Below are 26,393 nucleotides of genomic sequence, written 5' to 3' on the forward strand. Positions count from 1 at the left end.
AATTCAATGAGATGATCCACATACAGAGCTTAGCACAGTGCCTGGCATACTATTAGTGCTCATACTATCAGTGCTGATAAACCTTTTCATCATCATCATCAATGCTATCACCATCTCTCTGATAGTCCTCAAAAATGCTTAAAGGGTAGATGCAGAACAGTGTGTGGATGGCTAGCTGAGTTTATCTCCAGCTCTAGGTAAGCCATGTTAATCAAGGTTCTTCGGGAGTTTCCTTCCTCCCTATCCTCAAATGCAAAGAGATGCATTTTTAAGCTATGGGGTGGCACTTGAAAAACAGTGTTGCTTCTCCTCTACACAGAAATCTCATTCATATGACTTAGAATTGATTCGGGACTTTTTAATCGCCCGTTCAGCTATTTCCACACCACACAGGATTTGGCAAAGGGGGGATGTTGCAACTGTCCTACCCTTTGTCTCCACCTGTGCGAAAATTTCTTTCCTTTTTTTTTCCCTAATTGTCTCTGACACATGCAAATATTCCACGTTCACAAGCAATTCAAAGAGACATGAAAAGCCTAAGGAAGAACTCTAAAGCCAATTTAAAAGGTGCCTTTTAATTTGGGAACTTATCTCAGGAGGAGAGAAAAGACTTGATGTTTTGTTGTAGGGGAGAATTTCCTATTGGACGCATTAATAAAGATGATCAAACTCCACATTTTTTCAACTACCGGGGTATAACATAAATTTAATATTTCAATGCTTGCACTTAATAGACAAAGGATAAAATGGGAACATATTAATAACTACTTTTTAATAGGCTTAACATCACAATTAAATTTACAAATATATTCTCACCTGAATGACACACTTGGAAGTCATCCAACTTCTCTTCCTGTTTTAAATTGCGTATAATTGATACTATTTTGTCATTTAAAACAATACGCACTGTTTATCCAGTGTCTGCCAGGAGGCTATTTAAAATTATATAAAAAAATAATATTCCTCTTAGAGAAAATCATTATTAATGTAATCATAGTCATGAATAAGAGAAAATGGAAAAGGTTTACATCTTATGCAACTGTCAAACAAGAGAACATGAAATCATCAATTTATTTTTCACGGGATATTCCAATATGACAATATTGGTCCTTTTTCTATGTCTGTTTTCCCTCACTTTCTATAAGAGATGCCAATTGTTACAAACAAGTCTTGTATACAAAACACATGCTCATTACCTACTACCCTGGATGGTTACAATAGAAAGTGATTTGTAGATGGCAGTTTCTCCCTTAGGAAAGCACCATATCATCACACAGCAGAAATATTGAATAAAATAGAGTAGGGGGGATTTGCGTGATATAATATAAATAATGAAATGTGAATGACATAAGACAGACACTAAAGTATAACAGGATCTGATTTGCAAGGACATGCGGTGGTGTGGAGAACATCTACGTGGTGAGAGGTTACTTTGTGCAGTTTTTACCCTGTATTGATTTCCCACTTGGTATTGTTAATAAAAAAGTGCATCTAATTACATCATTAACTTTTTTTTTCCTCTTGGGGTGGAAAAACAGACAACCTAAAGAGGAATAAACACTAAACTTTTTGCAAGCAATTAATAATGACAATCATCATAAAGCTGAAGATAAACATTGAAAAAATACCAGGACTCCACCTTGACGAAGACTGTTCTAGCCTCTGTGACCCTCTCCTCTCTAGACATTTAGAGTGAGTATAACCTGCAGAATATGATTAAGTATTTAATCAGTGCCTTTCCCCGTTTTCCTCCCCCAGCTGCTCCACACTATTTACTGTTTTCTACGTAATCACCTCTGACTAGATTGTGACCTTCTTCTGCATGGAAACTCATGTTGTGACCACTAGCACTGAACACACACTAGGGGTCAGTAACTGCTGGCAGAAGGATTAATAGAATGACTTCGAGCATATCAGCTTGGATGCTGAGGATATAAATAACCATAAAACATTGTCTTCGAATGTGGTTATTACTGTGACGTGGGAATAACAGTAATATTGCCTCAACATAGAATATTCTAGAAAAACAAAATGTAAACTATATTGAGCTGGAATAGCAGTCACAGACCTGTCGAAAAGTGCTGAGCCACTGGTGGAGCAGTCCACAATTGGTAACATTAATGTCAAGATTGCAAAATTCATTATTGTCTTCGTCTTGCACAAACATCTCATACAGGAAAAACAGCTATGGATGAGGCATATTCATTTACCAACTAGGTGTCTCTGAAGGTAGTTACATCAAACTACTTAGTTTACAGATAGTTATATCAAAGTAGGTATGGGGCATACTTACTACCATGTTTAAAATAAAGCCTGCTTAAGAAAAGGCATAAGAACTATGCATTTATTTGAATGGTTAGAAAGTCCTAGATTCTCTACTCTTTATTCACTGGACCACCCAAAAGAACCATAAAATAGCAATAGGGGAATATATTCACATAATTACTAGAATGCTTTTTTAATTCTTGCCCTTGCATATCAACTGACAGATAAGATTATTATAAGACATGATACATTAATAAATAACACCTAATTAGTTTGATAATTTTTTGATTAAGCCTTAATTTTCCTTGCTTCTCATGCAGCAATTCAAATTACTCTGTATTATTTGTTCCTTTTCAGGCTATCTTAGAACATGCTTTGAATAGTCCCAGTAGGTTACCTGAGAAGGAATTTATTCTTGTCTGACAGCAGATCCATGCCATTAACAGTGACAAGGCTAGATCCAAGTGACACTTTAATGAAAATTCCCCCACAGCAAAGATGTTCCTCTAGAATCTGACACCACTTTCAAAAGGGTAGGAGACAAAATTCTGAGAATATGAAAAAAATGAAACCTTATGCCTTCGTTTTGTTCTCTTTAAAAAGACTCAGAGAAAGTAAAGTCGGATGAACATCGTATTACAAGGAGAGAAGTCTTCTTATTTGCTAGACTTCTACCCAAACCTAACGCCCTTTACCACAATGAAACTGGCTGAGAGAGCAACATCAGTGGAATCGCGGCCGCTCAGAAGTGCCTGGATCTATTTCTGTGTACATTCCACCTATTTATAGTGACTAGACTGTTAATGGATTGATTGAGACAAATATGAAAATCTGATACATTAATCTTGAACAGCTTCCACAGACTTCACGTAATCAGAAGGCAACTCTCCTGGGGGCCTGCCAAGTCCAGGAACTATGCACGCCCGTAATTAAGTGTAGTCTCCAGCTCCTTTTTTTCTGTTACTTCTGTCTAATTCTGTATGCTGCCTGCAGTTTATGGATGTGCACAGCAAAACCAGCTTTGTTCATTCTGAGCCTCCGTCTCTAGAGATACAACCAATAACTCCTGTAAGAATCTTTAAGCAGGGCCGATTTGCAATGCTTAGAAACCTGTCATCTTTTTAAACAACAAGATTATTTCTAGGAATGAATAAAGAGGGCTGCTCTGGGATGATCATCAATAATTTTTTTCATTGAGATAAATATTATACATCATGAATTCAGTTCAGTAAACATATCATGTATCTGGCAAGGTATGAGGCAATAGGGATTTGAAGGCAAATGTTTCTTGAAGGTGTATATAAGGCAGTAAAGAAAGACTTGCTAGAGAGAGAACGATAATGATATATGATAATTAAGTCAGGAAGATATAAGAAGTGCTTAGTAGAAAGCTGTATTTTACAATATCTGGGCACCACTGCTACCATTATACACTTAAATAATACTTTTTGTAGTCAGGTAGTGCTCTAAATGTATGTGTGTGTGTGCATGAATTAATCCATACATTAATTCTATAAAGTAAAGCTTGTTATCTCATTTTAAAGGAGAAATATGTATCGTGCATGTGTGTTCACTGCTGTATCTACAGAATCTAGCATAGTTCCTAGAACTCATCTAGAAGACGCTTAAACCAAACTCATCAATGCATGTAATGCAGGATTTCTTCATATGACACTATAAATGATGTATTATTACCCACATTACATAGATAGTAGAATCAAGGCTAGATAACATCAGATGGCTAGAAGGGGCAAAATTGGTCTGTATGTTATTTGTTCAAGTGGTTCTGAAAAACTTCCTTCCTCTCCCCATCAAAATTCTGATTGTAACAAGCCTTATATGAATGTTCAATTAGTAAAGAAGGGCCAACACTCGGAGAGCTACGGACCCTAAGTGCGCTTTGACCATCTGCTCATGTATTCTGCAGCAATCCCATTATCAGCCTCATTCAACAGACGAGGAAATGGAGGCCTGAAGAGATTGATGAACCCTACCCAAGTCATATTCCAGGCAAATGGCAGAGCCTACATTTGAAGCCATGCAGGCTGGCTCTGGAATCTGTGAGCCTAACCACCTGTTCTCATTGCCTGTAATGTCCATGCTTGGATGGCTACCTCTGAAAAACAAAAATAAAACAATGCAAAACAACAAGAGAAATTAACCAAAGAAGGAAAAGAAGCTATTGCTCCATTTTAGGTTATGAACAGATCTGGTTCTAGCACTTTCCTTACTACACTATGCTTTTAGCAAATAGTCACAGATATTTCACTGTTTCCATTTACATCCAGACCTCATTTAAGTTTCTACCACTTGTGTGAACTTAAATTGTCAGGATAGTTTGTAGCATTTTGAGTTGCAACAGTAATTTCTTAAGTCACTTACACACAATTCTCATCACCACCTCCGTGGAAAATGGCTTAGTAAAATCTGCTCTTCTTTCCTTCAAAATCATATTTTAGACTCAACAGCTTTAGCATTAGTCCACAAATTTCCTTGCATTTCCAATCCCTTAAGCAGGATCCTGCCTAATCACACTCTCTGAAATGCTAGTTTAATGTTATTCTTCTACTAAAAATCTTTTAAAGACTCTCTTTTACACCAAATATTAATTCTGCCTTACTGACCAAGTGTCAGTAATTTGTCACTACAAACTTATCACTTGTTAATCCTCAATGTTTTCTAATCTTAATTTATCCTTTTGCCAGTCTGATATCCTCATTGTTGTACAAACACATCAGTGTCGCATGCATGGCCACATCCCCATTCATTTTCTCTTTCATTCATGTACAAAGCAAGCCCTTTGTACTCCTCAGCACGTGGTAAAATATTGTTCATCTTTCAAGTTCTAGATGCACATTGTCTTCCCTGACACCAGGAATCACAGACGTCTCTCTGAAACTTGTAACATTTAGTGTCTGTATTATGCAATCTGACTCTCAAGTTTAAACTTTTTTTATTAATTGTTAGTTCCTTTTTCTCTTTCAAATAACCATCTATGCCGCTTGTTAAAGTTAGAGATCATCTTTTAGTATTCTTATATCCTCTACTGTGCTCAGCCTGGGACTGCTGAGCACACAGAAGGTACTCAGTACTTGTACGCTGACTTATTTTGCTCACTCCCCGGCAACCCCATCTGCACGGCTGACCTCTCCCTGAAACTTCACACGTGGTTATCTAACTGCCTACTTCAGAGTTTGCTGTGAGAATTAAATGAGCAAAGTGTGTGAAAGTCCCCAGTATGAAGCTTGGTATTTATCAGGTGATTAACAAATGATGTTTGGATGGGAATCTTCACATATTCCCCTCTTGCAACTGAATACCATCTGCGGCTTTAAGACTGGGTGATGTGTTCAGCCTCCTACTCCTCCAGCCTGGCCTACTCCACTGAGTTTGGACCCACTCTCTTCCTTTACCCCCTATTTAGAGTATCACTTTGGTTTTTTGGGATTGGTCAACAATCTTTGAATAATCTTTCCTTTCCTCTCATTTGGTATCTGTAATCATAAATCCCGTGATTCTACCTCTGTGAGAGCTCTAAAATCATCTTTATTCTATCCATCCCATCTCCCAAGATCAAGATTTAGTTCCTCTCCTTGGACTTATCCTAACTGGTCTTTCCAATTCCATTCTTCACAAATGATCTTGCATAATGTTTCCATTTTTTTTTTTTTTTCTCTTTATAGGTTCCCTGTGTGCCAACCAAAGTGAATCACTTGCATTTCCCCGTCTATGTCTGGGAAGCATGGAGATTTGGTCTTAATCCTGAGAGCTTTATAGTTAGGCACGCCTGGGTTTGAATCCCCTGTCTGCACTGTGTGTGACCTGGATAAGACACTTAAACTCCCTGTACCTCAATTCTCTCTTGTATAAAACGGGCATGGTAATGCATTCCTCTTGAAGTTTTATAAGGATTAAATAAGACTATTTTAAAAGCCTAGCACAGAGTAAATACTCAACAAGTGGTAGTCAAAAAAAACCATTTCAAGATATTGTGATTCTGTGCCTTAATTATTATCCCTTCAGCCTCGTAGGCTTTTATCCTTAATTTCATAGAACCTATCCTACCAATGCTCCAGACTCCTTTCAATTTTGACTTCTTCCGTAAGATCTTCTCTGAACTTTCACACTAGAAGCACTATCTTTTTGCAGTAAACTTCCATAATAAAAGAAAAAGCAAAAAAATGCAGGTGGAGGACGTGTGTATATATTATTTTATTTTATCATTTTAACAACCTTAAGAAATAAATTTTATAGAAACTTAGACTCAAAAAAAATACAAAAATGAAACAAAATATTTAAATCCTGGCTTGTGTGACCCCCACATTTGTGTTCTCTCCATTGGTTCTCAGTGTACTTTCAGGGTCCCCTGGAGCCAATCTTTGCTTTTGAGTTTCTTTTTAAGCAATTGTATTTATGTATAGAGACTGATGTGTCTTGTCTTATTTTTTCTTATAGGTCTTCCAAGGAAGAAAAAACAGATTTACTTATATTTTTTTAAACACAATAAAACTCATTCTATTTTGAAATTACCATGTGTCATCATTCAACAGTTTTAAAAATCCAGGACACATTATGGAATTTTCATGATCTTATTTTTCCTATATAATGAAAATTTTCTATCTCATTAACTTAGGAATTATCTTTTGTTACTCATCAATTATTCTCAACAAACTAAAAAGTCTGAAATAATAAGAAAGTAGAATAATGATGGAATTGCCTAGAAGGATGATGCAATCGTAAAATAAATCATCATCATTATCCCATCATCATTCAATCTTCATATTGTGTTGACTAAAGTATTACATCATCATTCAAGAAGGTATAAAAGAAATTGGAGACATTTTTATGGTCTACTTTTAGTTTCACTGAACATAATTGAGAATTTAGAGTTTTTATTTTCCATCCCAAACTGCAAAGAGAAGAAAATTGACAGAGGAAGATATTGCAGTTATTAGATGAATCAGAAAATGAATGCAAAAAGACAGATAGCAGTATGCTAAACTTTAATGCTTAGGGTGAAATTGAAAGTGATGGTTCAAGTGAAATCTCACACTATGAATCTTTAGATGACAATGAATTTTCTCAAACTGAAGAATCAATGAATGAACAATACATTTCAAAGGACAAAAAGGAAATACGGTATTCTCATCCAGTCAGTCTTTCAACTAGAAGGACTTTATCATGCAATATTTTGTGACAAGAACCTGAATCATCTCGTTTTGTTGAAGGATATGTAACAGTACTCTTTCATCTCTTATAAAGACTGTATATGAAAATTTATGGTTTTTAAGTGCAAAAATGCTGAAGAAAGGTGAATGCAGGTATCAGAAAGAAATTGAGAGTGTATAAATGAAAAATCATTGGATTTGTCATCCTAATTAATGTTTATAAATATAAGAATAAAAATTCTTTGCAATTATAGAATGAAGAGAACATTGTCTTTTCAGCAAAATTATGAGCCACCAAAAGATTTCAAAAATTCAACTGTTGCACTTTGATGATGCACATTCTAAACAAACCACAAATAATATCCTGCTAGAATCTATTGAAGTTATGTTTGAAATCTGAAATTGATAACTACAAGATGGATACTTCAAAGGTTTATGCACAATAGTTGATGAGCAGTTAGTTCCTTTCTGAAGATGTTTTCAATTTGAAGTATAAACACCTTCAAAATCAGGCAATTGATAAAATAAAATTTAGCTTTGCTATGTTTAACTTCTTATCACGATTTTCACTATCCCTTTATTTTTACTTCTGTAAACAATATTTTAAACAATTTAAAATATATAAAAAAATTAAGAGATCTGAGTGGTAAGTGGAGATAACTATTTATTCCAGTACACTGAAATTAACATCACATTTTCTGAGCCTCTATTACATACTTATCAAGTCATTTTTAATTATAAAATTATTTATACCATGTCTTATCTCTTTTCTGGACTGTCAGATTGCTGAGGGCATTCAACAGATATTTATTAAGTAAACATCAAAACTCCCAAAGCTTTTGTTCTGTGAAAATAATTAGATGTTTGGAACTAAAGTGAGTATATTTTTATGGAGCAGTATTCTGTGGAGAAGAGTAAAGCAAGGCTGAATCTTACCTAGTTCTTCTCTAATACAGTGAATTGAGCTCTGAAATGCATTAGATTAAACTATTAAATAACAGTGACTATAAATGCAATTACATTTGACCTCTTCTCAGCAGGATCAAACCAAAAGTGCAGTTAAGCACTACTGCCGTTCAAGAAAAGGATCTTAATAAAATGAGAGTACTAACTTATTCCTTGAGGCTCTTTCTAGCTGTGAACCTAAAACCCATAGAATTGGAGTATAGGCTGCCAAAGAATACTTTATTATAGTCAGAGAAGATTTTGATAGGTGAATACCTTCAATTTTAAGAGAATAAATGACACAGAAAGTGGAATAAATTACCTTGACATAAATTTTTGGCTCAAGTAAAAGTCAGACACTAGCTGGAATTTCAATGATGGGATAACTTCTAAGGGATAAACTTTAACTTGTATTGAATCATGTGGCTACAGAGACGAAAAGCTAAAAAAATAAAAGTGTTAAAATTACTAAGCAAAACACACTAGCCCTGGTCCTTCTACTGGACATTTAAATTGATTTCTTTATCTATAGTGAATGTAAAGAGGTCTTTGAGTCACATGATTTCTTATAGAAATTTGTCTTTTGTTTAACTCTGTTGACTTTGCCCAGCGATGCATGCAATTCATTTGGCCCAGGTGGAAGTTGATGAAGAGGGAATGCGAAAATGCCTAGCAAGATAGTGATGTTTCTTTTAAAGAGTCTACCTAAACAAATGAAATTATCTGTATGGCTGTCTCTTAAGAAAAATATGCTAAGCCACGAAATGTTGAAAAGGAAATCGGAGTTACTGGAAGGTGATAAAGATAAATCTAAAAGAATTTATCTTGACCATCTGTACTATCAATATCTAAAAGAGAAAAAAACAACAAAACACTATAAATTGAGTTTCAGCAAAAATTAGCTGCAACATAATGTCTGCGTTGACCAGTTTTAATAGTTCTCTCATAAGAAAAAGACTAGGCTTCTTTAGCCCTGGGGAAAACATAGGAGTCGTCAGCTTCAGGACAGCCACCATGGAAGGACAGAATCTTTCTCTCTCTCTCTCTCTTTCTCTCTCTCTCTTCTTCTCCTCCCTAAAACAGGTTAGAGGCTATGTAAAACATATCCCATAACATTGACTATCTACACTATCAAGAGATCTAATGGTGGTGTTGTTAGATCATTGAAGGTCAGCAGAGAAAGTATTTCTGGAGAGAGGAGCTCATCAGAGTCAATAATACCCCTAAAATTAAACATTGTTGATATATGTCTACACCAATTGCCCAGAGAGCCAGCCTTAGTAACATACACTCACTATGCAGGTTTAAATAAAATTTTCTTAACTTTTCAACTTAATATAGAGTGTGTCAGTACAAGAGAATTTTAATTAGATGCAACAAAATGGCCTGATCCTTATACTTTATGCCAGCTTATTAAGACGGTTCCTGTAATTGAGGCGAGGATTGTTACTGATCATAGAATAGTGCATATTCACTATAGAACATTAGAAATCCAGTTCATCTTCGGGTATATAGACAAAATCTTAGCTAAAAAATGTTAAGGATGTCTTAGTTAGAAGTATTCATTTGATGAGATAAAAAGGCAAAACTTGGGACTTATATCATGGTGTCAGCACATTCCATTAATAAGATTTTTCAAATTTGAACTGTAATTTGGGCTACTTTTGAGGGTGTGACAATATTATACAAAGGAAATAATTTATCCCAGAGGGAAAAATTGAATTATAATTTTAAAAACTCATTACCAATAATTAATAATGAACTCTAGCTAAACAATAACAGGTGTTCCACTAATCCCAAACAGAAACAGATGGCAGCACAAATGTTGTATAAATACTGGATACATGCAGAGCAATAAACTTGGCAGGAATTGTCTTATTCTCTAATTGTCAGTCAGAGTCAAAGTCTTATCACTTGCACTTGCATTTTCTCTAAATTAATATGCCCAGATGAAATCTTGTTTCTCATTCTTTATTTTTCAAATTGCAAGACATATTTAGTGCTTTCTCGCTCCATCACGTGTATTGTCTCACCAACAAAGATAATATTATTAATTTTCCTTCTGTACACTTGCGAAACTTTATCTGATTTGTTTCATGAAACAACAGGCATACCATACAGGTTCCCTTCTCCAGCCTCCTCTCTTCCACCTCTGGACAAGAAATGCTGATCTACATATTCTTTAATTTCTTATACATTATAGCAACAAAGCTTCAAAATCATGAACGTAGGTAGATGAAATAAATTAAGAAGGCAGTTAGAAAGTCAAGAAACGGTATTAAAATACCTAATCCTATAGTACTTGGGAATTATTTTCAGGAGTTAAAATATTACATGGTGCTGTATATCTGGACTCAGGGCCATTTAGAGAATGTTCATACGTGACTTTAGAAGGGCTCTCCTGTATGGTTCATAGCAAAATTCTCCTTAACTTACGCAGAATTGGTCTTAATGTTCCTTCTGACTTAATCTGTTGTTGAATTTTTGGAAACAAATGATTGACTTTGTGACTATTAAACTGTTAGCATCCCTCACTGAGTTTGACAATGGGTGGTTCTCTGTCCTGTCATTTTCTTAGAAGTTGTATTTTTTTATCAATTAATAGCTACTATGAATAATTTAGGTGGCACAAAGAACACATTATTTTCCTCAGATAATTGAATTTAAAAACTCATGCTCATCAACAATATACATAGATTCATCTTGTGTATAAGTAGACAATTGGTCTTACAAAAGCAAAATATGTGTGGGATATAACTTTCTTAAACCATCACAGCTAAACACAATGGGCAACAAACCTGCTACCTAAAATTGAATGAATGATGTACGTAGACCAGGACTTGTCAATGTTAAGAAGTTCCCCTTATGTGGGGCGCTACCCAGACAAGCTGTGTTGAAGTGAACGAATTCAAGAATAAAGTTGTAATAGCATTTTGCTGTGCATCTACTAGATACTTTGTCAAAAATTTTGTAAGGTTGTTAATGTGATCCCAATTTTAAATGTATGAACACTGAAGATCAGGTGAAGTTCACAGATTTGGTCAAAGTCCAATACTAGAAAAGGATGGAGTAAAAAATTATATCCATTGGGGCTGGCCCCATCGCTGAGTGGTTAAGTTGGCGCGCTCTGCTGCAGGCGGCCCAGTGTTTCTTTGGTTCGAATCCTGGGTGCAGACATGGCACTGCTCATCAAACCACACTGAGGTACCATCCCACATGCCACAACTAGAAGGACCCACAACGAAGAATATACAACTCTGTACTGGGGGGCTTTGGGGAGAAAAAGGAAAAAATAAAATCTTAAAAAAAAAAACATTATATCTGTGTTTGTGTCCAAAGCCCTCTCTTTCCACTATATTAAACAACCTCCCTGAGTGTTTCCATCTAATTTTACTATGATACTATACACATGTGTTAACATTAATCATTTTTATCAAGTGAGTGATCATATTTTTCAAGGTTTTCCCCCTCATTTCAGTTTCTAACTCACTAAGAAAGGAAATAAAGAAGAAAACAGAGAAGAGGAGGAGGAGGTGGGGGAGGAAATTAACTTGAATAAGATACTAGAATTAACTGAGTTTTCCTGAGAGTCAAAGTTCTCATGATCTTCTAATTTTCTAGGACCCAGATGTGTTATGTTTTGTTTCAAATATGACATGCCCATTTGCCAACACATGCGTGAATTATAATACGCATTTTACAAAGGTTTCCACAAAAACAGTTAAAACAAAATATAGTTTGCTTTAAACAATCAGCTTCAATTATTCTAATGTAAATTAGCTCCTTCCTTCACAACACCATCTTCTTACAAATATTTCCTCAAACTTGAACATAGTACCATCAGTTTTTAAATCTGCAAAAGGCACAGTACAAGCAATCAAGTTACTCATTCTTAATTAGGATGGTAGTGAGGGTGCCCTTGCTACACTCTGGGTAGCAATCAAAGATAGGAGAGACGATAGATAAACTTCTTTAGGTAAAAACACTTGGCCATTGTGTTGACTAGTAATTCCAAAATTGACTGTCTCCATTAATGGTAGTTCTCTGGAGTGGCTAACCCAAGTTCATTTGTAAGTGAGAAAATCAAGAAGTTTTGAAAAAAATTAAATATGTGAAATGCGATGGACTTTAATATGAATTTTATTCACTACTAAAAAAGGAATACTTTCATTATCATAGGTCTTTTCTTCTAAGTTTACCACAAATAAAATAGATGATTCACCTCTTCACTCCAAGATATTAAAGATATTAGCATTTTTTGTATATAAAGATATTAGCACTTTTTTAGCTTTCAGCTGCCTTCATTTGCAATAGGCCATGCAGTAAGAGAAAGTAAAATTAAAGGCCCTAATGTCAGTTATTACTCCTGCTTTTTATTGGTTTTATTCTAGATCTACACATGCAGTATGCAATTTTTTAAAAATGAAAATACAGTTTAGTACGTAAAAAAGCCGACAATCTTAGAAACAAAGACTATTAGAACAGATAAGTATAAGAATTGTTTGGAATACCTGGTTTTAAATCCCCATGGACAAATATGTCAATCATATATCGACAGAATGCATACTGATCTGACAGAGTAGAAAGAAAAAGAACAATGAAAAAGTGTTATTGACACTCTTCTTTTTCTACAGAGAAATAGTTTAACAAAACAAACAAAAAAACACAAGTCTATTTTAGTTACTACAATATTTTCTGTGAAGAAATCATTTGCACTCATGTGAACACAGGGAAAAAAAGACATCATAAACATGAAATTCCATTTATTCCATGCAAAGAAAGTAACCTTAAAAAATCGAAACAGACTACTTCAGGGTAATATAATAGTGATTATTTTTAAGAATCAAAATCTTTTTCATCAAATTTATTACAAAAGTCATCATATTAAGGCAGTTTTTTTATTGTCCATATATATATACTGCCAATAACGAAACAGAAGTTTTACAAGAGGAAATTGTTTCCAACTTGAAGTGTTTTACCAAATGCTCACTCCCAGCCTTTCTGCTAATTGTCTAAACAGAGCTGCATAATGTTTTCTTGAAAAGGCAAGTGAGAGGAGGGCTAACCCCTTTGCAACCTGTTAGGGCTCCTCCGCATGGAAATGCTGTTCAATTAGAGGAATAAATCCAGGAGAACAGACTTTTCAGCCTCAAATGAAATCCATGTTAAGTTAATTAATTGGGTGATCTTTACTAGAAGATCATCTTATGATCTTGACTAGTCCTTGGTCTATGGAAAAAGTTTTAAAAAAAGCATAGAATTTGAGCATTTGGGGCAGACTTGGCCAAAGGTGATTTCAGAAGTTGTTTTTTTCTTTTTCCTCTAAATTAAAGACATTGCAGTGAACTTTAAATTCTCACATAAGTTTAGAGTCTGTTGAGGTCATTCCAACCCAAATTTCAGTTGATGGATCATTCTATAAATATTACCATATCGTCTTTAAAGAATGCTTATAATGAAGCGAATGTTGTTCAAGATGATTTACATCTTATTATTTCCCAATAGGCATCTTATTAATCCAACAAATCCAAAGGCAGCTTTAGGACCAAGAGAGTTTATTGAATTTATACAACATGCTCCAAATTATGTATACCAAACACATGAAATAATAAAACTTGTTAGTATATAAATACACATCTAAGGATTTTTGTAAACCTCATTTGTTTTAGAGTATTAACACTTCGAGTAATCCATTTTATTAGGAAACTCTACCAGGTCTTTGAAAAAAATAAATGCACTTATTGCGGTAGATGTAAAAATGTAATCCTTTCATTAGTACTTAAATATGGGTAGGCTAAAACTTATAAAGTTTCAAAAGTTTGCATGTATTTTGGTTCTTGAATTAGAGCACCTTTTCCCACAGGTGAGTTGGGGAGTAGGAAGGAGGTTAGCTCTCAGATCAGTCGGGAATCTATTTGCTCCTGGACGTACTGGCAGTAATAGCTGGGGTTTCTGATACCAGGCCCTGGGAACCCTATGGTACAGGAGAGAAGTAAGATTAAGGACATAATCGTTTTCCTGAGCAAAGCTGTAGAATGGGCAATTTGGTTGCAAGATAAAGCAAAATGAAAATGTATATTTCCCTTGAATGGTAAATTTGAGGTTGGGCAAGGGTGGACTTCCCAAAACTGTGAATCTTTCCCCTTTGTTTCAGTAGCTTAAGTGACTCTACTCTTTCTAGATGTGTCCTTCCTACAATTAAGAAATAGCTCTCAAAGGGCAACTTAAATATCAAAAAGATAGCGAATGTGTTAAAATGCAGATTTCCAGGCCCCATCGCCCAAAAAACTATAGTTCCATGAGTCTGGAAAGGAGTTTAACAAACTCCTCAGGAAAGTCTAATTAGACCATGTTTCCAGAATCACTGATCTAACATCCCTCAATTTTTTTTTTCACAATGATTCCTAGTGGCGCTATAGCCTTCAGCAACAGGAACGAAGAATGCACGTGCGTCAGAAGTTTACAATGCAGGGGCTACTTGGAATTTGGAGAGTTGGGACAATCCCCCAAAATGCAATATTGTTCTCTACCCCAAGTTGTGATAGGATGTTTATGTACATAACATGTGGAATAGTATATTGAATTAACTAAAATCTTCACGCTTCAGAGTTTCTTCTTTAAATGTTGAAAGTGTAATGAAACTTAGTCTATATGTTATATTACTAGCAATGTAAAATCCTTATATTTATTATACCAATGTTTTCTGAATACAAAAATCATTCATTGAATTAATGCACCAGTAGTTCTATGAGCTCCAAATTTAAAAGAGGAAATCTCTTATGAGTTCAAAGAATACCTTTTTAACCCGGAAAATTATTTTAGTTACAACACTTAGGAGGTTTCTGTTATATTTAAATGATACTGTGATGTTGCATTCTAATGACACCAACACATCAATAGGAAGATGAGAGAGTATTTTTACAATGTTTTAGGTATTTTGAAATATTTTAAATTAGGATGTTCATTTCCACCTATCTTGGATGTTGACCTTAACAATGTGTAAGAATTCTAGGTAAGTCTATGTTGGGCAATCCCCAGTGTTTCTGCTGCAACTGTCTAAAGAAAAGCAAAACCAAGCCTTCTTGATTCTGGAAGATTCATTTTACAGAGATGTTTCTTTAAATGCAACTCAAATATTAAAATAGAAAATGTTTCCTAAAGAAACCTGTAATTGTTCTGTCATCCTAACTTTCAGGGTTATGTGATAATAATTCACATAAGGTCATTTAATATTTGGTCACCACTCCCTAAGTACTTTTTGTCAAGTGAACATCCTTCTAGAAATAATACATGCAGTCCATTTCTCCCCTTCTTGGTCCTCAGGGAGCAATGATGGACGTCATTCAGCTGCTGTCCTGTTGATGTTCCCTGTGGAGTGGCAGCTGAGAGAAAATGCATTCTGGGTGCAGTATGTCAACAGAAAGGAAATTTTGAAAACTTCTAATGAAGAAGGGGCATATGTGGTCCAGCAGTGTTCTATGGCAGATTCACCTTAGTATACTTTCTCTGCCTGCCACAAATATTTAGATAGTTGTTAGAAAATAAATTAATAAGAAAGAAGGAGCGTAGCTGTGGGAGGTTTGATTTTTCTTTCCCCATAGATTTGCCACAGACCACCAGAGAATCAGGGGGCAATGCTGACTCTTCTTCACCTACTTTAAACAGTTTAAGATTGGTCCACAAAAAAAGCGATTATGTGATCTATAAGTGTGTGCATAAGTTTATGGTAGGTAGGCATGTATGTACATAGGCATATTATTCCCAATGCTTTGGGAAGAAATATATTGTTTATATATACAATATTGAGTAACCACATATGAATATATTTGCATGTATACTAAATAATTAATTGCCAATCAGTGTATGTTCTCCATGTAAAAATCTGTTTCCAATCAGTAAAAGACCCGTAGGCCTTATTTATTTAAAAAGAACTGTTTAGAAACCTATAAGAAAAGAATGACTCGAATTCATTAGGTCTAACTTAAGCTAAGCAAATAAATAATCCCTTGCCCAAAGGAGAACTCAACAGTTTTACTAAATCATCAATACAAGAGTCTCAAAATCAAAGCCACCTCACAAATAGATTATTTAAAAAACTATGTCTTGGTTTTCTCATGTTCAGTTAAAACCATAATGTGATTAGGTTTTTTATAAGCAAATGCTCTTAAATCTTTGCTTAATTAAAAAAAAAACATATTTATGTGTCTGACCAGCTATTAGAGGGGAAGTTTTGATTATTTACCTAAAGATACATTTATTTAATTGATGGTAACTGTTCTCAATAGGGAGCCTTACTTTGGCTAATGTATTTGTTTAGTGGATAAAATCACATTTGTGCTTTTATTTCTAACTCTGAGATATTTGAATGGCTTTTTAATAGATAAGTAACTCTTTGTGTGGAAATGAAAACAGTAGATTGAAAATGGAAAAGGTAATATAACGTGATCTTTAATAATTCTTATTACTGATAGGAATAAAATACAATATATATGTGACTTAGAAAATAAATATTACCTGAAAAGGTTCTAGTGATGTATCTCTATCAATAAAATATGGCTCACCCAAACCCAAAGATACTGAAAATAAACATCAAAAGGTGTGTTCATGTTGCTGGTTGCTAGATAAGTATTTTGCTGCTCCCATATATAACTGGTATGAATTTTTACATACTGTATTGATGGACAAAAAATAAAATTATACTTGATGTGTTTCAGCTGTTTTCATGTGATTATTTTCTGTTTTAAAGGGCAATCTAGAATGTAAAGTACTTTAGGATCTTCATAATAGTTTTAAATAAACATATCAGTGAATCAGAAGATTAATTTTTCTGTCTTCTATCACAGTAAAATAGTCCTTCAAAATACTTTCTCTTAGGGTTTGCCCCATGGCCTAGTGGTTAAGTTCAGCAGGCTCCACTTTGGTGGCCCAAGTTCATAGCTTCAGATCCCAGGCGTGGACCTACACCACTTTTCAGCCATGCTGAGGCAGCAACCCACATATAAAGTAGAGGAACACTGGCTTGCATGTTAGCTCAGGGTCAATCTTCCTCAAGCAAAAAAGAAAAAGAAGAAGTTAGCTCAGGGCGAATCTTCCTTAGGAAAAGAAATTTCTCTTTATTTACTATATTTTTATTTTCTACCCAAAATATTTTATAAATAACATAGATTTTTTTGTTTTTATGTTTCCTTTGTGAGGAAGATTGGCCTTGAGCTGACATCTGTTGCCAAGCTTCCTCTTTTTGCCTGAGGAAGATTGTCACTGAGGTAACATCTGTGCTAATCTTCCTTTGTTTTTATGTGGGATGCCACCACAGCATGGCTTGAAAAATGGTGCTAGGTCTGCTCCTGGGATCCAAACCTATAAACCCCAGGCTGCAGAAGCGGAGTGTGTGAAACTAACCACTACGCAACTGGGTTGGCCCAACATATAGGGTTAAGAGAGGCAATAATAAATATTTAAAAATTTCCCACAGCAATACAATCATCTTTAAAATTGAAAAAGATTTTAGGGCTTCAAAGTTTTAATTTCATTCCTATCTTTAAAAATTACTTTGAAATAAATGAAAATTACCTAAGTTAAAAATTTTATGGATCCCTGAAAAAACAAAATGAAGAAAAGAGTTTTTCCTTTCTTCTCTCCTTCCTTCCTTTCCTTTTAAAAACATTTTTTCAAAAAATATACATCTTTTGTCATATAAATCAAAGTGTATAGATATTACTTGTGAATTTGGGGGGAAAAGTGATTCAAAGATAAAATACAAGAGTGGATTGGAAAGACAACTGTCATATAATCTCATTTATATGTAGAATCGAAAAAACCAAAGTGTGGATTGCAATTCATCTCTTGTGCCTTATAATGGGGAAAAATTATTTTCAGTTCCACTGTCTAAATAGCTTACTCAGTAATAAAGTTTTAAAACTTTTCAGTGAAATCTCATAGAAATCATTCCTTAATTTTACTCTTTAAAATTATTCAAAACTATCAGAGTAAAGGAAAATTTTACTTTTCAACACCCCTAAGAAACATTTATGGGAATAGTCCGTACAGAATAGATCCCATCTTCTGTACGAGTGTCAGGACTGTGTAGCAGCCTGGAGCCAGGAATGGACTTAGGAAAGATTCAACCAGGGGCAGCATGTGGGGCAATAAGGCTCTCAGCTGCCCTCTTAAAAGTCCACCCTATAATGTTTACATAGCATCTTTCCATAAAGAATTTGAATTCATATTCCACCTCCATTTAAATGTTCTATTTCTGTGAAGTAGGGATGTAAGTTTGACATCGTTCTTATTGAAAGGAAGCACAATATGTCAGGTATTGAGCTTTCTAAAGTCATAAATTTAGTCTATGGCAGCTGGCAGAGAAACTTGAGAGTTCTTTCCCCTATAATTTCCTGCCTACTAAATTAACTGAATTTAATAATTCGATGTATATTCTAAATTATGTGCTCTTGCAGAGACAACAGGAATGTATGGATAGATTTTATGATACTTATTCTACATGATTTGAACATACACCCCTTTAAAAACTCCTTGAGAGTTGTTGCTATTTTTCTTGGACTGCTCTTCTCCAAGGAGGAGGATACATACAATTTTTGTTCCACTTCTTCATAGAAATCTCTTATCTCAAGAATTCAACATTTATGCTCAACCTTCAAATACTAATTCAAATCCTCTTTTAAAAATTATTCAAAATGCATCTTTAGATATGTGGACACATTTTAGGATTTCTATAAATAAATTTTCATTCCCAAATTATTGTATTTCTTTCCAGGCATATTTACTTATACAAGTCTTTTATTCCCATTTGGAGTCTGATCTTGGTCTTTTTCAGTTTTTAATTTCACTGCATCTGCTTCTTGCCCAATATTCTCTTAGAACCTCTGGCCGCCTCCTCTGAGTGTTTACCTTTCTGTTCGTGCTTAGACACAGCTGCCGGTTCTTTCTTGTCCTTCTCTTTGGGTTTCGGCGAAGTTTTCTGAATTTCTTTTCCTTTTGCAGCTGTTGGCTTCACTTTCTCCTGTTTTCCAGCTTTCACTTCCTTTTGAGTCTTTTCTTCAGTCTTCTCTTTAGTCTTAGCTTTCTTGTCTTCTGTATAGAGTTAGAGAAAAGTTGGATTATTTTTGTTTATTTACCAACACAGCATTTCATCTCTCTTTGGTTGTTAAGAACAATTTAAAAAGAAAGAGAAAAGAAAAAACAATAGAGAAATAGTGTCGCTGACATAAACACTTGTGACTATTATCTGACTTGTATATAGTTCATGAAGTGTCATGTTAGAGTATTTAAAAAAAAGAAAGAAATGCAGCTCACTTGCTAGTTGGGCTCTTCTTAAACTTGTACTTGAAAACATCATATTTTAGGTAGTCTGGACCTTAGCATATCAACAGGGAGGTATTGGGGACGTATATCCAGGCATGTTCAGTGAAAGGTAATGCCCACACCAAAGAACCCAATAAAAGAGACCTTTTAAAAGCATGTGATCATTTTGTTTCACAACTGGAATATCTTAAAAAGTCATTCTAGAAATAGAAACATCAACACAGTCTTCTTTCCTTCTTTTGCTTTTTCCTCCCCAAATCCCCCCAGTACATAGTTGTATATTTTTAGTTGTGGGTCCTTCTAGTTGTGGCATGTGGGATGCCACCTCAACATGGCCTGATGAGTGGCGCCATGTCCACGCCAAGGATCTGAACTGGCGAAATCCTGGGCCGCTGAAGCAGAGCGCATGAACTTAACCACTCGGCCACGGGGCCGGCCCCTAGACATTATTTATTCTAAGGGATCACACATAATCACCGGATATCACAGTAAGTCTACTATAGTGTTGGATTCTCTCACCTCATTTGCCAATGTAATGGATAGCGTTTATTGTCTCTCATGTTGAAGAACTTGATGAAAACTATAATCAATTTTCTTGACTTTAGTACACTAAGCAAGAATTTGAGACAAAGACGAGATAGTATTGTGAGGTCCCATGAAGAAGAGAATGAAAATGATAATGCCTGATGCTTGCAAAACCAAAATCATCTGTGCCGCTGCATTTAACTGACGGGACCAACACCCTCCAAAGCACTGTTCCTTGGAGACTTTGCAAGGAGATGTTGATACTGTGTTAGGGGTAGGAGGAAATTCCTATAATCAAATAAATTTGAAAATACTAAGTCAAATTGGTTTGATTACTATGGAATCTCTCAAAGCTGAAGTGTATTGAGGATCTTCAAGGAGGAGGATTACACCATGCACTGTTTCCCCAAGTTACCTGACCATAAAACTCTCAAACAGAAATCACCCAGTTATTCCACAAACTCCAACATCGCTGTGGCTTCCGTGACTATATTCAATCAGGAATTTCTTCTACTTCCTTTAAACCATTTCTAAATCTCCTTTGCTGAGTTCTGCTCTTTTCTACGGCAGACTCATACATTTCTATCACAGAAAACCACCAGCTCTCTGAAAATGACTTTAACTCAAGCTCATTCCAGAACCTCACACCAAAATATTTATTAGTTTCTGTCTAGAGAGAAAGTGCCACTGAGATAGCCAACAGCACCTCAGACGAATACAACTTGTATAGCTTCCCCTAACAAACCCTTCCAGAAAGCCATGGCCTGGGCTCTGAGCTAGTTGCTGGAGCTCTAAAGATCAGCAAGGTAATATTCCTAACCGAGGAAAGTTTAGCATGGCATTTAAAACCCTGCGAAGTCTGGCTCCATCCTATCTCTCCTCTCATAGCATCTTCCTCCACAAGGCTACTTTCTGTTTCTTGAATGTCTTGTGTATTTTCCATGTCAAACATTGCCAGGCTGCATTGTCTATATCTTCCATGTTTTCCACCTATATAAATTTTGCGTTCTGAAATTCGCATGGAACAAATGGCTCTGCCATGAGAATTAATCATTCTTTCACCTGGGCTTTGATTTGCCTCAACTTTTACTAACACACACAAGCTATTCCCTATCATATACCTTGTATTACAGATGGTTGCTCACTTATCTGTCTTCCCTACCAGAAAACAGAGAATAAATGTTTACTGAATTCGCAATTTTGATCCAGGAGAGAAAATAGTAAATGTTTCACTATGTTCAGATCATGTGTATAATATAGTGATATATAGATTGCATACGTAAACATGTGTTTAGAAATGAACTTGACAAAACTTGGAAAATTTGCCAACTAGTTTTTTGTTTATACTTTCTTTGCATGTTAAATTGTCATTTTGGTTACCCTAAATGACACCTACCCACTCTTTGTGGGTAGCAGTTAATTTAACCTTAGCTTCATACTACGGAATTAAAGATATGTGAAATTTAGATCTACTTTAATGTTATTATAATTTATAAATGGGCAAAGATAATTTTCTTAAAGACAGAACCATATCTAAAAACCAATTTTTATCAATGGTCTTAAGTATAAAAATAACAAAATTTTCCCTATTTTAGACATTTGTCAATGACTTTCATCTTTGAAACAGACAACTTTGTTTCATATTAAAAACAAAACTGTGTGAGAATGCACCAATGATGTCGATATAATGAGGAAGACACCATGAAGCTAAAGCAACACCCAGAACTTTATTTTTATCAGACTGGGTAAATATTCTTAAACTTTGTGCAAAATACTTTTCCTGGTTTTTCTCAAAAAGAATTTAAGTGACATTTGCACTTAAGAGTTCATTAGGGAACAAAGAAGCAAAGAGCATGTCAGGTTATATTCAAATCACCCAGCTCTATTTACGAAGACATTTAATTCATGACTTTTTTTCAAATGGAAAACAAAATGGCCGATTCAAAAGAACGACATCAGCAAATTTGATCCAATTTGGGATTAGCATTACCTATTAGGAACTGTACCAGAACCAAAATGTTTTATGCCAAAGTAAGGAAACCACATTACTCAATAAACATTTTACAAACTCTACGTTTTTGGTGTCAGAAAATAACTAATTTCAACTCTCATTCATTCAAGAACTACCAACTGCTTAACTTCTCTGTGCCTCAGTTTCTCTGATCTTGAAAAACAAAATCACCACGGTAGCTATCTCTTCCTTTAAGGAAGCTATGGAGATAAGTAAAATAATGTGAGCAAAAGAATTTGGACCCTGAAAAGTAAGTTCATAGAAATTTCTAATATTAAATCCACATGTCTTGCATTCCTAGAGCTGTTTGGAAATTCCCTAGAACTTACACAGAATATGCTGTTTAGCAGGAATTGCTTTATTACACTCATTTTAAACATGAGAAATCCAAGAAAAAAAGCCATTTGCCAAAGATAGCACAACTAATGAGTCAGGAGCAGAAGCAATAGAACAGAATGCCTAACCCATCTCCCCATTACACTAAATTGCATCATGTTATTAATATTAAACTATGCTGATATTATCAAAAATGTATTTTAAGACATATGAGGAGAGGTGTAAATATACACAGACCCAGTGAAAGCAACAGAAAATCTTTTGAAAATAATCAAAACAGTAGTAACCTCCTCTACTTCATCAAACACAGATAGTTGAAAACTTTTACTTCTGGGACAGTTAGACAGCCTGGCCCAAACTTGGCTTACTCCAGTCACTTCTCTTTCCACCATTCTCTTCTTCTTCTTTGTCTTTGTTATTTTTAATTCACTATAGAAATAGACTAGTTTTCAAAGAGGATAGGGGGTCCTACATGTGTTTCCCAGGGTAGACACTGAAAAGTCCAGTCTTTCCCAAGAGGACATCCTGAGGTGGTTCAGCCAGCTGCTGCCCTTGGGCAGGCTGTGCTTGAAACAGAGAAAGAAATGCGCTGTGTTCCACAGCAGTGCCTCTGGGAATCAAAGCTCTTCCGAGGGAGATTCTGCTTTAATTCCGGCCATACCTTCCAAATGTAACAGGTTCTCTTTGTTTCTAACTTAAATGTTACATACTACTATGATGTATATGCCTTTTAAATCTTATTCTGTTTTCCCTGAAATTACTTATTAGACAAAGAGAATTTTTTATGCACTTCCTACATTCCTAACATAATGTATATATAGATATATAAAATAAAAAAGAAAAATTGGAGATAGGCAAGTGTTTGTGTATCTAAATATATGATATATATCATATATATATCTACAGTCATGCATTGATTAACAGTGGGAATATGTTCTGAGAAATGTGTCATTACATGATTTTATCATTGTGCAAACACTATAGAGTGTACTTACACAAACCTGGATGGTGTCTATGTTGTCCATCATTGACTGAAACATCGTTATGCAGTGCATAATTCTGTATCTATATCTACATCTATATCTATATCTATATGATCTCCCCCAGAAGAATATAAGTGTATAGATAAAGTATTTGTGATTTGTGGCAGGCCAGGTCAACTCAATGTTGGCCCCTTGGATTCCCCATCTTCTGATATTCATACCCTTGTGTAAACCTCTCCCTTCGTATATGGGCTAGCCTGAGAATTTGCTGCTACTCAAGAATATGTGACTTCCATGATTAGTCTACATAAGATTGTTATTTCTGTCTTGTTAGCTGACTCTCTCTCTTAATAGGTTTGGTGAAGCCAGTTATCATAGTAGTGACACTCACGTGTCAAGAATCTGACAATGGCCTCCAGCCCACAGCCAGAAAGAATTGAGGCCTCAGTCAAAAGCCCTGAGGAATTGAATCTTGTCAACAAGCATGTAAGTAAACTTGGAAATGATCCTTCCCCAGCTGAGACTTCAGATGGGACTGCAGCCCTGTCTAACACATTGATTAAAGTCTTGTGAGAGACAGTAGGCAGAGAACTGAGCCAAGCCATGCCCAGACTGTTGACCCACAGAAACTGTGAGATAATAAATGTGTTGACTTATGCCTCTAAATTTGTGGTAATTTTTTGAATAGCAATAAATAATTAATGCAGTATTAAATAAATATTTGTTGAAGGAATAACTTATGCTTGAAGAACTTTAATTATCTTTGGAAAGAACACTTGATTTATATTCAGTTCACTTGGGGTTTTGTCTTACTATTTATATGACCTGGCCAAATTGTTTTCTCTCCCTGAAGGTAAGTTTCTTTATCTGCTAAACTAGGTAATTAACTGGGATGATCTCTAACATCCCTATTAGCTTTAAGATTTCATATATATGTGAATTTATTTTCACTCACATCTATCAAACAGAAGAGAATCAAATAGAGTAAAATAACATGTATTTAATTACAAATTCCATCTTGAAATTAAATTCATGCTACTCTCTAGGAAACAAAGTCTCAATTTACAATTCGTCTAGCTTAACTTTCATAAAATTAGATTTAATTGTCTCATAGAAATATTTAGTAAAAAATATATCTGCCACCAATATCTTATTATTATATCTAACTGTGTAGATAAACACATTAAATTTTGAAAATAGATTCTAATATTTATCTAAATGATTAGTCTCTGCAAAATATTGGATTGGGATTTCTAAAATATACTGATCACATAAAACTTACATTTTAAATATAAGGAGGAAATTAAAATTTAGGAGATATGATTGAACTATCAGTTAGAATCCATATTTTTCTAACATTAAATAATTGGTAAACAAATCTAGAACAGCAAAAGCTGGTTTATGCAATCTTCCAAAATATAGAACATTACATAGATATTTTAATTGATTTTTTTCTTTGGCTATTATTAAGACACTTTTGGTTCTCAATGGTTTAAAATATTGATCAAGCTGTATTCATTACCCTTTCTTCTTGAAAAAAAGAAATCCTGAATTTGAATTTTCTAAAATCAAACTCAAAGTATAATACTGGTCAAAAGCTATAAACCAAATATGTTGTGTTAGGTTCTTATTGCTATAGTAACAAATTACCACAAACCTAGCTGTTTAAAACAACATCCATTTATCTCCTGGTTTACATGGTCTAAAAGTCTTGGCACAATGTGGCTCAGCCAAGTTCTCTCTTTAGGGCCCAGGAGGCTAAAAGGAAGTTATCAACAGGGCTGCATTTTTTACTGGCGGCTCTGGGAAGAGTTGGCTTCCACTCTTATTCAATTTGTTGGCAGAATTTACATCCTTCTCATGGTTTCCATGGGCTCCCCTCAATTTCAAGCCAGCAATGGGAGGCAAGTGGTTCTCACACTTCAAATCTCTCTTCTGCCACATCTCTTTGCTTTTAAAGGTTCAAGAGATTACACCGAACCAGAGTACTCTAATTCAGAGTACTCTTCCTATTTTAGATCAACCTTAACAACCTCTGCAAACTCCTTTTTGCCATGTAATGGAACATAGCCACAGGGATGACACCAAGGGGTAAAAGACATGGGGGCCAAAATTCTGCCTATCACATATGAGGAAGCTCTTCATTTTCCTCTCACATTTTGAGATGTTCTATTATTTCAAATGTTCAGTTTTATTATTCTTTAGATAGTAAATTTTAAATGTAAGACCAAGTTAATTTTTATGTAAATGAGTGCTTACAATCTTCCAGTTATCTGTTACTCAAAATGTAATCTCATAAAGTAAAAAAAATAAAATTGTTATGGAAATAATAAAGGGAAAAGTTACCTTTTGTCACTGTCTTTGTTTCTGGTTTTTCTTTTCTTTCAATTTTTTCCTTGTGAGTTGCTTAAACAGAAAATTTTATATTAGTACACTTTAATAGACTTCAAGACCAATATTTCTCTTTACCTCAGTTTTATAGCCACCAAAATCAAGAACGATTTGAAGGATGATGACATTACTGAGCCTAACTCAGGAATAAAGGGTTATCGAAGTAACAATAACTGTATGGAACCCAGTTTGAAAGGCTTGGTATTAAGACTTAGAAAGCATTTTGGAAACTAGTCTTACCCTCTTTTTTAAAGTTACTATTTCAAGTAGATAAAGTTTTCAGGAAAAATAAACTGAGAGAGCAATTTCACAAGAATTTGTCAAAAAATACATCATTTTTTCAGGAAGAAGTACTCTCTTTAGGATTAATGACGAAAAATATTAAAGTCAGGACTAGAGCTTTGATGATGCACAGAGTTTGTCCACAAGGACACAACTGAGTGGTAGGTC

The 26,393-nt window shown here is 34.8% G+C and overlaps 1 protein-coding gene across 50 annotated transcripts in view; it reads right to left on the reverse strand.

Annotated features, from left to right (window-relative positions):
• Positions 1-26,393, reverse strand: part of TRDN (triadin) — a 393,603-nt gene that overhangs the window by 248,259 nt on the left and 118,951 nt on the right. For all 50 annotated transcript variants that reach the window (XR_011522089.1, XR_011522078.1, XR_011522083.1 and 47 more), the window contains exons 7-9: positions 25,899-25,958; positions 19,284-19,466; positions 12,890-12,949 (exon numbers count right to left, since the gene is read on the reverse strand). Coding sequence is in view for 31 of the 50 variants with exons in the window: in XM_070556944.1 (XP_070413045.1) it covers positions 12,890-12,949; positions 19,284-19,466; positions 25,899-25,958 (303 nt within the window). In the remaining 19 variants the exon portion in view is untranslated. The remainder of the gene's footprint in view (positions 1-12,889; positions 12,950-19,283; positions 19,467-25,898; positions 25,959-26,393) is intronic.

Source organism: Equus przewalskii, chromosome 9, assembly GCF_037783145.1.
Source record: "Equus przewalskii isolate Varuska chromosome 9, EquPr2, whole genome shotgun sequence".
NCBI classification, from domain to species: Eukaryota; Metazoa; Chordata; class Mammalia; order Perissodactyla; family Equidae; genus Equus; species Equus przewalskii.